Source organism: Fundulus heteroclitus, unplaced genomic scaffold, assembly GCF_011125445.2.
Source record: "Fundulus heteroclitus isolate FHET01 unplaced genomic scaffold, MU-UCD_Fhet_4.1 scaffold_373, whole genome shotgun sequence".
NCBI lineage: Eukaryota > Metazoa > Chordata > Actinopteri > Cyprinodontiformes > Fundulidae > Fundulus > Fundulus heteroclitus.
The window spans coordinates 77,210-90,303 of record NW_023396785.1 but is presented as its reverse complement, the minus strand read 5'-3'; the positions used below and the strand labels follow the sequence as shown (position 1 = coordinate 90,303).

At 40.7% G+C, this 13,094-nt stretch overlaps 1 protein-coding gene across 1 annotated transcript; it reads left to right on the top strand.

Annotated features, from left to right (window-relative positions):
• Positions 1-211: 211 nt before the first annotated feature.
• Positions 212-1,870, top strand: LOC118560067. The gene has a single exon (XM_036130706.1). The coding sequence runs from the start codon at positions 489-491 to the stop codon at positions 1,467-1,469; it is 981 nt and encodes a 326-aa protein (XP_035986599.1). The 5' UTR covers positions 212-488; the 3' UTR covers positions 1,470-1,870.
• The last annotated feature ends 11,224 nt before the right edge of the window (positions 1,871-13,094 follow it).

The following is a 13,094-nucleotide window of genomic DNA, read 5'->3' as shown; positions in this document are numbered from 1 at the left end:
GCAGAGTATTAGCCAGACTCATTCATATCGTCTCATCTTTTAAACAAAAGAAAAGTGGATGGAACAGTTTCAGGGAGACTCCAAGCATCCAAGAACTCAAACAAGCCACGGTCGTTATCATACGGGCTGTCCAGCAAGATGCCTATGAGGAGACAATTAGAAACCTTAAAGAAGTCAAACAGGCAAATGTGAAACTTGACATGCTCAGAAAGCTCAACCCTTTAGTTGACAAAGACAACCTCTTGCGAGTAGGGGGACGTCTCTCCTCAGCTGATCTCACTGAGAACGAAAAGCACCCTCTTATTTTCCCGTCCTCCAGTCATATCGCCACACTACTAGTAAGATACTTTCATGAACAAGTGTCTCATCAGGGGAGACACATAACTGAGGGAGCTATCCGGGGTGCTGGGTTTTGGATTGTTGGAGCGAAGCGCCTTGTATCTTCGGTCATTCATAAGTGTGTTACATGTCGAAAGTTGCGAGGAAAAATGCAGGTTCAGAAAATGGCAGATTTGCCTGCTGACCGACTCATTCCTGAACCACCTTTTACCTCTGTCGGTCTAGATGTGTTTGGACCATGGACAATTGTGACTCGTCGAACAAGAGGTGGTTGCTCTCAAAGTAAACGTTGGGCTGTGTTGTTCACGTGCATGTCAACCAGAGCCGTGCACATCGAGCTGATAGAGACTATGTCTACTGATAGTTTTATAAATGCACTGAGAAGGTTCTTCGCTATTCGTGGCCCAGCCAAGATGCTACGCTCGGACAGAGGCACAAACTTTACAGGGGCTTGTAAAGAGTTGGACCTGGAAAAAGAAAACTCAGGTGTAGGGAAGTACCTGCAAGGAAGAGGTTGCAGTTGGATTTTCAACCCTCCCCATGCGTCGCATATGGGAGGTTCGTGGGAGCGCCTCATAGGGATTGCCAGGCGCATTCTGGACACAATGTTGTCACAAACTGAATCAACACGTCTCACTCATGAAGTCTTAAGCACCTTTATGGCTGAGGTGACGGCAATTATTAATGGAAGGCCACTGGTTCCCATCTCCACAGACCCTGATTGTCCTGTAGTACTCACCCCAGCAATGCTAATTACACAGAAGGTGTGTGCTGTTTCTGCACCATCTGGGAACTTCTCCACAGGACAGTTGTTTGGGAAACAGTGGAAACATGTTCAGCACCTTGCTGATACTTTTTGGAAAAGGTGGAAAGGACAATATTTGCCCACCTTGCAAAGTCGCTCAAAATGGACTGAAAACAGACCCAATGTTAGAGAAGGAGATGTAGTCCTGCTGAAAGATCCTGAGGCCAGCAGGAATGAATGGCCTATGGGACTAATAATAAAAACCTTTCCCAGCAGGGACATGAAGGTCCGCAAAGTGGAAGTGAAGGTTGTACAAAACGGGACTGTAAAGGTGTTCTTAAGACCAGTTTCTGAAGTTATTGTTTTGCTTTCTGAAACTGAGTAATTATCATTTGTTCCTCAACATCCGAGTGTTGTTATTTTTGTGTGTGACTATGTTATGATGGTTGTTGTGATATAATGTGATTATATCAAGCGGGGAGTGTTCTGTCTTTTGTTAAGACAGTAAGAAATTTATACCATGAATAAATTACATAAATAAGATATAAAATAAGTTCATAGTTAAAAATTAGTTTGAAGAAATCCAGGGTAAAAACCGTTATAACAGTTTGTGGTTTACATTTAATCCGAGTGAGACATCTCTTCTCTGTTAAATGTGTTTGTTATTTATGTGAGGTAGTGAGTGCTCTCACTTTGACAAAATCTTTGACGTATTTTTTCTCTGGGATAACGTGTTCATGAAACTGCTCGTGTTGGATTGTAGATTTGTTCTTCGCGCTTCTGCTTTGGGAAAACATTCGTCTTTGTAAGTATTGCTTTGCTCTGAAAGCACTTAAACATGGTTTGGAAGTACTTTGTAAAAGACTAAAAAACAAATGTCTCATTGTCATAGTTGTGCTAAAGCTAAGCTATTGGTCAATTACTTTTTTCTCTTCTGTATATTTCAGTTACAAGATAAATTAAGAAATATTCAACCGGATTGGTGAATAAAGGTTCTTCCGAGAACACAAGAAAAGAAAGCCTTGTGTGGGGAACTTTTTTCTTTAATTGTTCGCTGGCTGTCTAGCAGCACATAGGCACGTGGTGTGAGGACAGCACAGCGAGGTTATTGGCGCATTATCGCCACCTACTGTTCTGATTCAAACCCCTACACCGCAGCAACAGACCTTCACAAAATAAAAGCATGTGAGCAACATGCGTTAATGCGCGTTAAAGAAAATATCGCCGTTAATAGTCTAATGAGTTAACGCGAAATTAACGCGTTAACTTGCCCAGCCCTAACTAAAATAAAACAGGGGTGTGACACGGGCCCCCCAGATTCACCCACTGTGGCCAAATTTGTACATGGAGTAGGTGGAGAGCAGAGCACTTAGTGCTGATAAGTAAATAAGCAACAACTCACAGATTTAGATACGTAGATGAAACCAAATCCTAACCAAAGAAGTTGAGGCAAAAACTACTACATCAACTAAGTTTCTTTTTAAACAGGTAAAGGTCTGGTTGCCTCAGATTTCAGCCTGTTTGCTGTTGCCATGACCTGGATAATTGAGAATTTGCATGAGCAAGATAAATGTGTTATAAAACCATTCTAACCTTTGTGTTAGGTTTGTGTCTGATTATATTTTCTTATCAAAAGCTGAAGGCAGGACATGGCTGGTTACAATGTTTTTGCAGCCCTGCTCCAGCCTATCGACCTTATTTTCGATTGGGAAGTAACTATGGGTCCAACTTCCGTTTTTTTGTGTGGTACTTCCGTTTCAGTGCTTCCCTCGGCCAAAAAAGGTTAGCTTAGCTAATCTTAGCTAGCTTGAAGTTATAAACTGTTGCGGCAACATTTCCAAACATTGCAGAGTGATCAAAGTGGCAGGTCAGTACCACAGCCACAAACCTTTCATGACTGAGAGGAAGACATGAAGAAGTGTCCTCATGTAACGTACTGGGACATTTTTAACCAGACCTCTCAACTTTTATCAAAAGTTAGGAGTGAGATTATGCTAATTTGGGGGCGGGGCTTGTTTGGGGGCAGGGCTAACCAGACCCTGGAAGAGCCGGTGGAGTCAACTCCATCTCATTTTTATCCCACCAGAAATTGAAGTAGACATGTATTACTTGTGTTAAAAAGAGAAAGAGACATATTAATACTTTATTGTTCAGTTAACGGATTAAAACATAAATAATACACAATTGTTTAAATAATACTGAATAAAATTAAGTAGATTTTAATTATTGACCGAATTATTACACTGTTACACATTCATCTATGGGTTGTTTATCATTGTAAATCTATAACCTGATTGGTGATTCAGGCTGAGTTTCATCAAGCCTTTATGATCCCCTCAGCAGCAACACTGAAGCACACAGAGGTTCCCGCTGCGTCTTTACGCACGATCCTGCTGCTGATGTGTCCCTCCTTTCAGCTCAATGCACTTCTAGACTGTTACAGTTTATAACATTCTCATCACCTTTCACAGTGACAGGTTTCTCAGTCAGTCACCGCGCTGACCAGACAAATCTCTATTGCTCTCGTCAGTGCGCTCTGGGCGCCCAGAAAGCACCTGCTCCGAGGGAAAGGAGGGGAGGGAGAGGAGCAAGTGCGGAGGCACAGAAATACGGTGCATGTAGTTAAAAAAATGCAGAATTAATAAAAACGAAACTTATAAACAGACCAAGTGGCGTTTTAAACTGCATCTGGTCAGCAGAACTGTTTTATGATCAGCGTGCAGCCATGACTGGTTCTGAATGAACCGGTCATCTGGCAGCAGCTCCCCCCCCCCCCTCCTGTGTACGCGGTACAGGACCGTACCGGCTCACTTTCATCACTGTTAAGACTAAAATTATTCATAACTCTGATCACTCTTCCTGCTGCTCTGTTAACACGAACTGCAGCAGGAATTACTGATGGCCACAAGTTGTGAAAGAAGCCGAAACAGCTCAGCAGAAGGCGGAGTTTTGTCGTCCGCAGCCCAGATGGGCTTTGTGATTTTTATGCGTGAGAAATGCCATGTTTGCGTGTGAAATGTCTTGTGTTGCGTGTGAGCGTGTGAAGTTAGTGAAATGCGTGTGTCACACGGTCAATGCGTGAGAGTTGAGAGCTATGTTTTTAACCATTTTTTGTCGTCACTTGGTGCAGACGGCTCTACAATGCCAATGTACCGAGGCGAACCTCCACAGTGGAAAAGTTGGCTCACTGTTAATAAATAGCAACATGGATGACCAGGTATCCGTGGAGGCTGATGTCCGTTCAAGTCAAAACTAGTCTGACGTTCACTCTGCTGGATCCTGACTACATCCACCGGCACTAATGAGACGGCCGGAGCGCTCTGATGTTATAGGTTCAGGGGAAGTCCTTCAGTCAGGCAGCGGTGATCGTATGGAAGGTAGGCCAATGAATCGTGTGATTCGGAAACATACTGGCTGTTGCCTCAATGGGATTAGATTGCTGGTCAGTTTATTTTTAAAGATAGCAGTGCTAAATGTTTGGGACTGAACTGATGTTGTAACAGGATATCAAAACGTTCTGCCTACTTCATGTTTAAGCTTGAATTGTGAAATTGTACAAATCCGGTGTGTTGTCTCAAATCTCTTGATGCAAGCTTGTCACGTTAAAATGTAAGTTAGCTTTAGAATTAAGCTGTAACTTTATTTCTAGTTTATTTTTAGAGTATCAGTGTTAGAGGAAATAGGGTGCCTTGCATCCACAGCTCTTGTAAACGGTTGATGATTAAAACCCTCCAGCTCCACATAAACCTCTCTTTTACAGCCGTTATTAAGACAGCTTGGACAAATGCTACCGGTCTTCCTCAAAATCATAATGACAAGTAATTTGGCACAAAGTAGCTGCATTAATCGCTTTTCAGGCAGCTAAACAGTGACAGGAAGTGACCGATCTGAAGTCTCACACAAAAGAAAACATGAACTCGCTGTCTCTGTATTTCCGTTGAAAATAAGGTGGATAGGGCCCTTCGCTTCACAGATTTGTCTTAAGACCCATCAGCCACTTTGCTTGTGGACATGGGGATGTTCAAGGCATTAATTCACATTGTGTGCTTCTCATCTCATTATATTACCGCATAGTTTTTCTGGTACATATTCATCAACAAGTGATCTCAGCCCCTGAGGTGTAAATGAATGACAGACACTCCTAACAACATTCTGCCCAGTGTTTTGTACTTAATACTGAGTGTTTGTTTTCAATATAATCTCCACATTAATTTACAGTAACAGGTTATGCATAATTATTATAAATGTCAGTAAGTGTTTTGGATATTGAGGAATTTGTGACTTTTTCTATGAAAACACTTTGTGTCCTATAGATTGTATTAAATCATATTCTTTCTGTTTTGAACAGGTTGTGCTCACCTTCATTTTCGTTTCTCTTCATTAACGTCTCTTTCAGAGAAAAGGAGGGGGAGTTGTGTAATTTTTCACAGTTTTTCCTGTTTTCATTGACAGACTTGATGAGACACACCTACTTCTGCATTGTAAATCATCTCCTCTGACATGGAGAGCTCAGAAGAGTTTGGGGTAATGTTTCTGGTACAAAAATATCTTATCAACAGGTATAGAGTGTTAGGAATAAAATCAACAATGGATTTACTCCTATTCATTATCAATGATTAATATTCCATTCAGGGGAAGCCTTTTTGCACCAACATCCAAATGTTGGGACTGGGTAGAAAAGTTTAGCTGACAAAACTCGTTCCAGTTGTTCATTAGTATGTTTGACATTGTACACAGTGTTTCTTTTCTTCCATAGTATACATTAACATTTTAAAAGTTAGTCAGTTGATTTTGATTCAGGGTGAATCAATAGTTTATGACAACTAAATGTACTGAAACATTTCTGCTCTACCTTTAAATGATTGATAGATCATCTCTGACATCTTTTAAACTGCAGTATGCGGCTCAGCAACTTTACCAGGAAGAACATATAACTTAACAATGGGGAAAATCCTCAGCAATTGTCTGTTTTGTACTTCTTGCTTAATTACTTTCTCAACGTGGGTTAACCTTTTGATGAAAGTAAACCCATATTTTTAATGTAAAATGATGAAGAATGTACAACCTGCCACATTTGTATTCCTCAGACAACAATAAATGCAATAACTGAGTGTTTAACTAAATCATTTGATTGCAATAAACATGAAATAAAAAATGGATGACACGGGGCCCCCAATTTCACCCACTGTGGCCAAATTTGTAGATGGAGTAGGTGGAGAGCAGAGCACTTAGTGCTGATAAGTAAATAAGCAACAACTCACAGATTTAAATACGTAGATGAAACCAAATTCTAACCAAAGAAGTTGAGGCAAAAACTAACTACATCAACTAAGTTTCTCTTTAAACAGGTGAAGGTCTGTTGCCTCTGATTTCAGCCTTTTTGCTGTTGCCATGACCTGGATAATTGAGAATTTGCATGAGCAAGATAAAATGTGTTATAAAACCATTCTAACCTTTGTGTTAGGTTTGCGTCTGATTTTATTTTCTTATCAAAGGCTAAAGCCAGGGCATGGCTAGTTGTAATTTTTTTGTACTGCTGCTCCAACTTATAGGACCCTTTGCTTCACAGATTTTTCTTAAGACCCATCAGCCAATTTTCTTGTGGACATGGGGATGTTCAAGGCATTAATTCACATTGTTTGCTTCTGATCTCATTATATTACCGCATTATTTTTCTGGTACATACTCATCGATAAGTGATCTCAGCCTCTGTGGTGTAAATGAGTGTCAGACGCTCCTAACAACGTTATGCCCAATCCTCCTGAGTAGAACTGGCTTGTCATGTTGGTGGTCAGCTGCTGCTGTATGGCAGTGATCAAGGCAAATCACATACGACCTGACTTCCCACTGTCGCTTCATGCTTGCTCAGTATGAGGGATTGCAGCAAAGCCATGTACAATGCAGATGACTCTTCCTGTGGCTCTACGGTTCCCCAGGAGTGAATTCTGCTAGTCGGGACTTTGATGCAATCAACTGGTTTCCTTATATAGGACATTTTTGACCAATCTGTATAATCTGACCCAATCTGTATAATATGATTGAACTTGACTTTGTAAAGTGCCTTGAGATGACATGTTTCATGATTTGGCGCTATATAAATAAAATTGAATTGAATTGAATTGAATTGACGTTCACTCTGCTGGATCCTGACTACATCCACCGGCACTAATGAGACAGCGGGAGCGCTCTGATGTTATAGGTTCAGGGGAAGTCCTTCAGTAATGCAGCGGCGACTTATGGAAGGTAGGCTAATGAATCGTGTGATTCGGAAACATACTGGCTGTTGCCTCAATGGGATTAGATTGCTGGTCAGTTTATTTTTAAAGATAGCAGTGCTAAATGTTTGGGATTTAACTGATGTTGGAATAGGATATCAAAACGTTCTGCCTATTTCATGTTTAAGCTTGAATTGTGAAATTGTACCAATCTGGTGTGTTGTCTCAAATCTCTTGATGCAAGCTTGTCACGTTAAAATGTAAGTTAGCTTTAGAATTAAGCTGTAACTTTGTTTCTAGTTTATTTTTAGAGTATCAGTGTCAAAGGAAATAGGGTGCCTTGCATCCACAGCTCTTGTAAACGGTCGATGATTAAAACCCTCCAGCTCAACATAAACCTCTCTTTTACAGCTGTTATTAAGACAGCCTGTAACTGGACAAATGCTACCGGTCTTCCTCAAAATCATAATGACAAGTAATTTGGAACGAAGTAGCTCCATATATTACTTTTCAGGCAGCTAAACAGTGACGGGAAGTGACCGACTAGAAGTCTTTTAACAAAAAAAACGTGAACTCGCTGTCTCCGTATTTTCGTTAAAAATAAGTTGGATAGGGCCCTTCCCTTTACAGATTTTTCTTAAGACCCATCAGTCACTTTGCTTGTGGACATGGGGATGTTCAAGGGATTAATTCACATTGTGTGCTTCTCATCTCATTATATTACCGCATCATTTTTTTTGGTACATATTCATCAACAAGTGATCTCAGCTCCTGAGGTGTAAATGAGCGACAGACACTCCTAACAACATTCTGTCCAGTATTTTGTACTTAATACCGAGTGTTTGTTTTCAATATAATCTCCACATTAATTTACAGTAACAGGTTATGGATAATTACCAAAAATGTCAGTGTTTTGGATATTGAGGAATTTGTAACTTTTTCTATGAAAACAGTTTCTGTCCTATAGATTGTATTAAATCATAACCTTTCTGTTTAGAACAGGTTTTGCTCACCTTTATTTTCGTTTCTCTTCATTAAAGTCTCTTTCAGAGAAAAGGAGGGGGAGTTGTGTCATTTTTCACAGTTGTTCCTGTTTTCATTGACAGACTTGATGAGACACACCTACTTCTACAAAAATGAATCCAAAATCTCTAGACCTATACAGACTGTCATTCAACTTTATAAAGAAACATGTAAAACCTGTTCTTTCCCTAAGAAACTGAAGCATACATCTATTTCCTTTTAGGTAGAGCATTGCAAATCATCTCCTCTGGCTCTGACATGGAGAGCTCAGAAGAGTTTGGGGTAATTTTAATCTTTGTCTCGGTAGAAAAATATCTTATCAACAGGGATAGAGTGTTAGGAATCAAATCAACGATGGATTTACTCCTATTCATTATCAATGATTAATATTCCATTCAGGGGAGGCCTTTTTGCACCAACACCCAAATGTTGGGATTGGGTAGAAAAGTTTAGCTGACAAAACTGGTTTCAGTTGTGCACAATATGTTTGACATTGTACACAGTGTTTATTTTCTTCCATAGTATACATTAACATTTTGAAATTTAGTCAGTTGATTTTGGTTCGGTATGAATCAATAGTTCATGACAACTAAATGTACTGAAACAATTCTGCTCTACTTCTAAATGATTGATAGATCATCTCTGACATCTTTAAAACTGCAGTATGTGGCTCAGCAACTCTACCAGGAAGAACATATAACTTAACAATGGGGAAAATCCTCAGCAATTGTCTGTTTTGTACTTCTTGCTTAATTACTGCCTCAACGTGGGTTAACCTTTTGATGAAAGTAAACCCATATTTTCAATGTAAAATGATGGAAAATGTACAACCTGTCACATTTGTATTTCTCAGACAACAAAAATAAAAGCAATAACTGGGTGATTAACTGAATCATTTGATTGTAATAAATACTAAAATTAGGGCTGGGCAACGATTAAAATATTTAATCGCGATTAATCGCCCTGATTAATCGCGATTAATCGCGATTAATCGCATTGTATTTACAAACTCCAAGAATGAATTCAAAAGTAGTGTAAAGAGCACTTTTATTTTAATGTTCTGCTGCCATATGAACAAAAGTGTTGTAACATTTGTAGCACTTATCAGTAACACATATTTAGTGTAAAGCTCAACTTAAACATGTAAAACAAAAAATAGCAATAATAATAAATTAAAGCTTATTGCCACTGACAGGGAATTATTTATGGGGGAAAAATCTACCAAAAACAGGCAATTTCTGAGGTAACAGCAGGGAACAGCATTACCATTTTATGTTCAATACCAAAGTTTAACTTGGCAGTGGTTACAACTAACTTGTTTCTGTCATATTCCATGCTGGAAGAACTTTAAACTGAAATGCTTGCTAACTCGATATGTTTGCGTTGCTTGCGTTTATTTGACGTTGACACGCGTTTTTTTGTTGTTGTGCATATAGTGAATGGCAGGGGAAAACAGGCAAAAGCACATGGATACTTTGAAACGAGAAGCGACTTCACCAACGGCGTCTAAGCAGACCCTCCCCGCTCCGCTCCGCTCCGCACAAAACTTGTTCCGGCCGTCAACTCACCGCCTCGCCTAAGCGGGAAACACCGCCTTCCGCATGTCGGCTTTGTTTTTTTCCAGCCAGCACCTTTCTTCTTCTTTGAATCCGAGGCTTGGCTGACAGCGAGGTTATTGGCGCATTATCGCCACCTACTGTTCTGATTCAAACCCCTACACCGCAGCAACAGACCTTCACAAAATAAAAGCATGTGAGCAACATGCGTTAATGCGCGTTAAAGAAAATATCGCCGTTAATAGTCTAATGAGTTAACGCGAAATTAACGCGTTAACTTGCCCAGCCCTAACTAAAATAAAACAGGGGTGTGACACGGGCCCCCCAGATTCACCCACTGTGGCCAAATTTGTACATGGAGTAGGTGGAGAGCAGAGCACTTAGTGCTGATAAGTAAATAAGCAACAACTCACAGATTTAGATACGTAGATGAAACCAAATCCTAACCAAAGAAGTTGAGGCAAAAACTACTACATCAACTAAGTTTCTTTTTAAACAGGTAAAGGTCTGGTTGCCTCTGATTTCAGCCTGTTTGCTGTTGCCATGACCTGGATAATTGAGAATTTGCATGAGCAAGATAAAATGTGTTATAAAACCATTCTAACCTTTGTGTTAGGTTTGTGTCTGATTATATTTTCTTATCAAAAGCTGAAGGCAGGACATGGCTGGTTACAATGTTTTTGCAGCCCTGCTCCAGCCTATCGACCTTATTTTCGATTGGGAAGTAACTATGGGTCCAACTTCCGTTTTTTTGTGTGGTACTTCCGTTTCAGTGCTTCCCTCGGCCAAAAAAGGTTAGCTTAGCTAATCTTAGCTAGCTTGAAGTTATAAACTGTTGCGGCAACATTTCCAAACATTGCAGAGTGATCAAAGTGGCAGGTCAGTACCACAGCCACAAACCTTTCATGACTGAGAGGAAGACATGAAGAAGTGTCCTCATGTAACGTACTGGGACATTTTTAACCAGACCTCTCAACTTTTATCAAAAGTTAGGAGTGAGATTATGCTAATTTGGGGGCGGGGCTTGTTTGGGGGCGGGGCTAACCAGACCCTGGAAGAGCCGGTGGAGTCAACTCCATCTCATTTTTATCCCACCAGACATTGAAGTAGACATGTATTACTTGTGTTAAAAAGAGAAAGAGACATATTAATACTTTATTGTTCAGTTAATGGATTAAAACATAAATAATACACAATTGTTTAAATAATACTGAATAAAATTAAGTAGATTTTAATTATTGACCGAATTATTACACTGTTACACATTCATCTATGGGTTGTTTATCATTGTAAATCTATAACCTGATTGGTGAATCAGGCTGAGTTTCATCAAGCCTTTATGATCCCCTCAGCAGCAACACTGAAGCACACAGAGGTTCCCGCTGCGTCTTTACGCACGATCCAGCTGCTGATGTGTCCCTCTTTTCAGCTCAATGCACTTCTAGACTGTTACCGTTTATAACATTCTCATCACCTTTCACAGCTACAGGTTTCTCAGTCAGTCGCCGCGCTGACCAGACAAATCTCTATTCCTCTCGTCAGTGCGCTCTGGGCGCCTAGAAAGCACCTGCTCCGAGGGAAAGGAGGGGAGGGAGAGGAGCAAGCGCGGAGGCACAGAAATACGGTGCATGTAGTTAAAAAAATGCAGAATTAATAAAAACGAAACTTATAAACAGACCAAGTGGCGTTTTAAACTGCATCTGGTCAGCAGAACTGTTTTATGATCAGCGTGCAGCCATGACTGGTTCTGAATGAACCGGTCATCTGGCAGCAGCTCCCCCCCCGCCCCCTCCCCTCCTGTGTACGCGGTACAGGACCGTACCGGCTCACTTTCATCACTGTTAAGACTAAAATTATTCATAACTCTGATCACTCTTCCTGCTGCTCTGTTAACACGAACTGCAGCAGGAATTACTGATGGCCACAAGTTGTGAAAGAAGCCGAAACAGCTCAGCAGAAGGCGGAGTTTTGTCGTCCGCAGCCCAGATGGGCTTTGTGATTTTTATGCGTGAGAAATGCCATGTTTGCGTGTGAAATGTCTTGTGTTGCGTGTGAGCGTGTGAAGTTAGTGAAATGCGTGTGTCACACGGTCAATGCGTGAGAGTTGAGAGCTATGTTTTTAACCATTTTTTGTCGTCACTTGGTGCAGACGGCTCTACAATGCCAATGTACCGAGGCGAACCTCCACAGTGGAAAAGTTGGCTCACTGTTAATAAATAGCAACATGGATGACCAGGTATCCGTGGAGGCTGATGTCCGTTCAAGTCAAAACTAGTCTGACGTTCACTCTGCTGGATCCTGACTACATCCACCGGCACTAATGAGACGGCCGGAGCGCTCTGATGTTATAGGTTCAGGGGAAGTCCTTCAGTCAGGCAGCGGTGATCGTATGGAAGGTAGGCCAATGAATCGTGTGATTCGGAAACATACTGGCTGTTGCCTCAATGGGATTAGATTGCTGGTCAGTTTATTTTTAAAGATAGCAGTGCTAAATGTTTGGGACTGAACTGATGTTGTAACAGGATATCAAAACGTTCTGCCTACTTCATGTTTAAGCTTGAATTGTGAAATTGTACAAATCCGGTGTGTTGTCTCAAATCTCTTGATGCAAGCTTGTCACGTTAAAATGTAAGTTAGCTTTAGAATTAAGCTGTAACTTTATTTCTAGTTTATTTTTAGAGTATCAGTGTTAGAGGAAATAGGGTGCCTTGCATCCACAGCTCTTGTAAACGGTTGATGATTAAAACCCTCCAGCTCCACATAAACCTCTCTTTTACAGCCGTTATTAAGACAGCTTGGACAAATGCTACCGGTCTTCCTCAAAATCATAATGACAAGTAATTTGGCACAAAGTAGCTGCATTAATCGCTTTTCAGGCAGCTAAACAGTGACAGGAAGTGACCGATCTGAAGTCTCACACAAAAGAAAACATGAACTCGCTGTCTCTGTATTTCCGTTGAAAATAAGGTGGATAGGGCCCTTCGCTTCACAGATTTGTCTTAAGACCCATCAGCCACTTTGCTTGTGGACATGGGGATGTTCAAGGCATTAATTCACATTGTGTGCTTCTCATCTCATTATATTACCGCATAGTTTTTCTGGTACATATTCATCAACAAGTGATCTCAGCCCCTGAGGTGTAAATGAATGACAGACACTCCTAACAACATTCTGCCCAGTGTTTTGTACTTAATACTGAGTGTTTGTTTTCAATAT

Coding starts and splice junctions, on each gene's coding strand:
- LOC118560067 (XM_036130706.1), top strand. CDS start 489: ATGCAGGTTCAGAAAATGGCAGATTTGCCTGCTGACCGACTCATTCCT.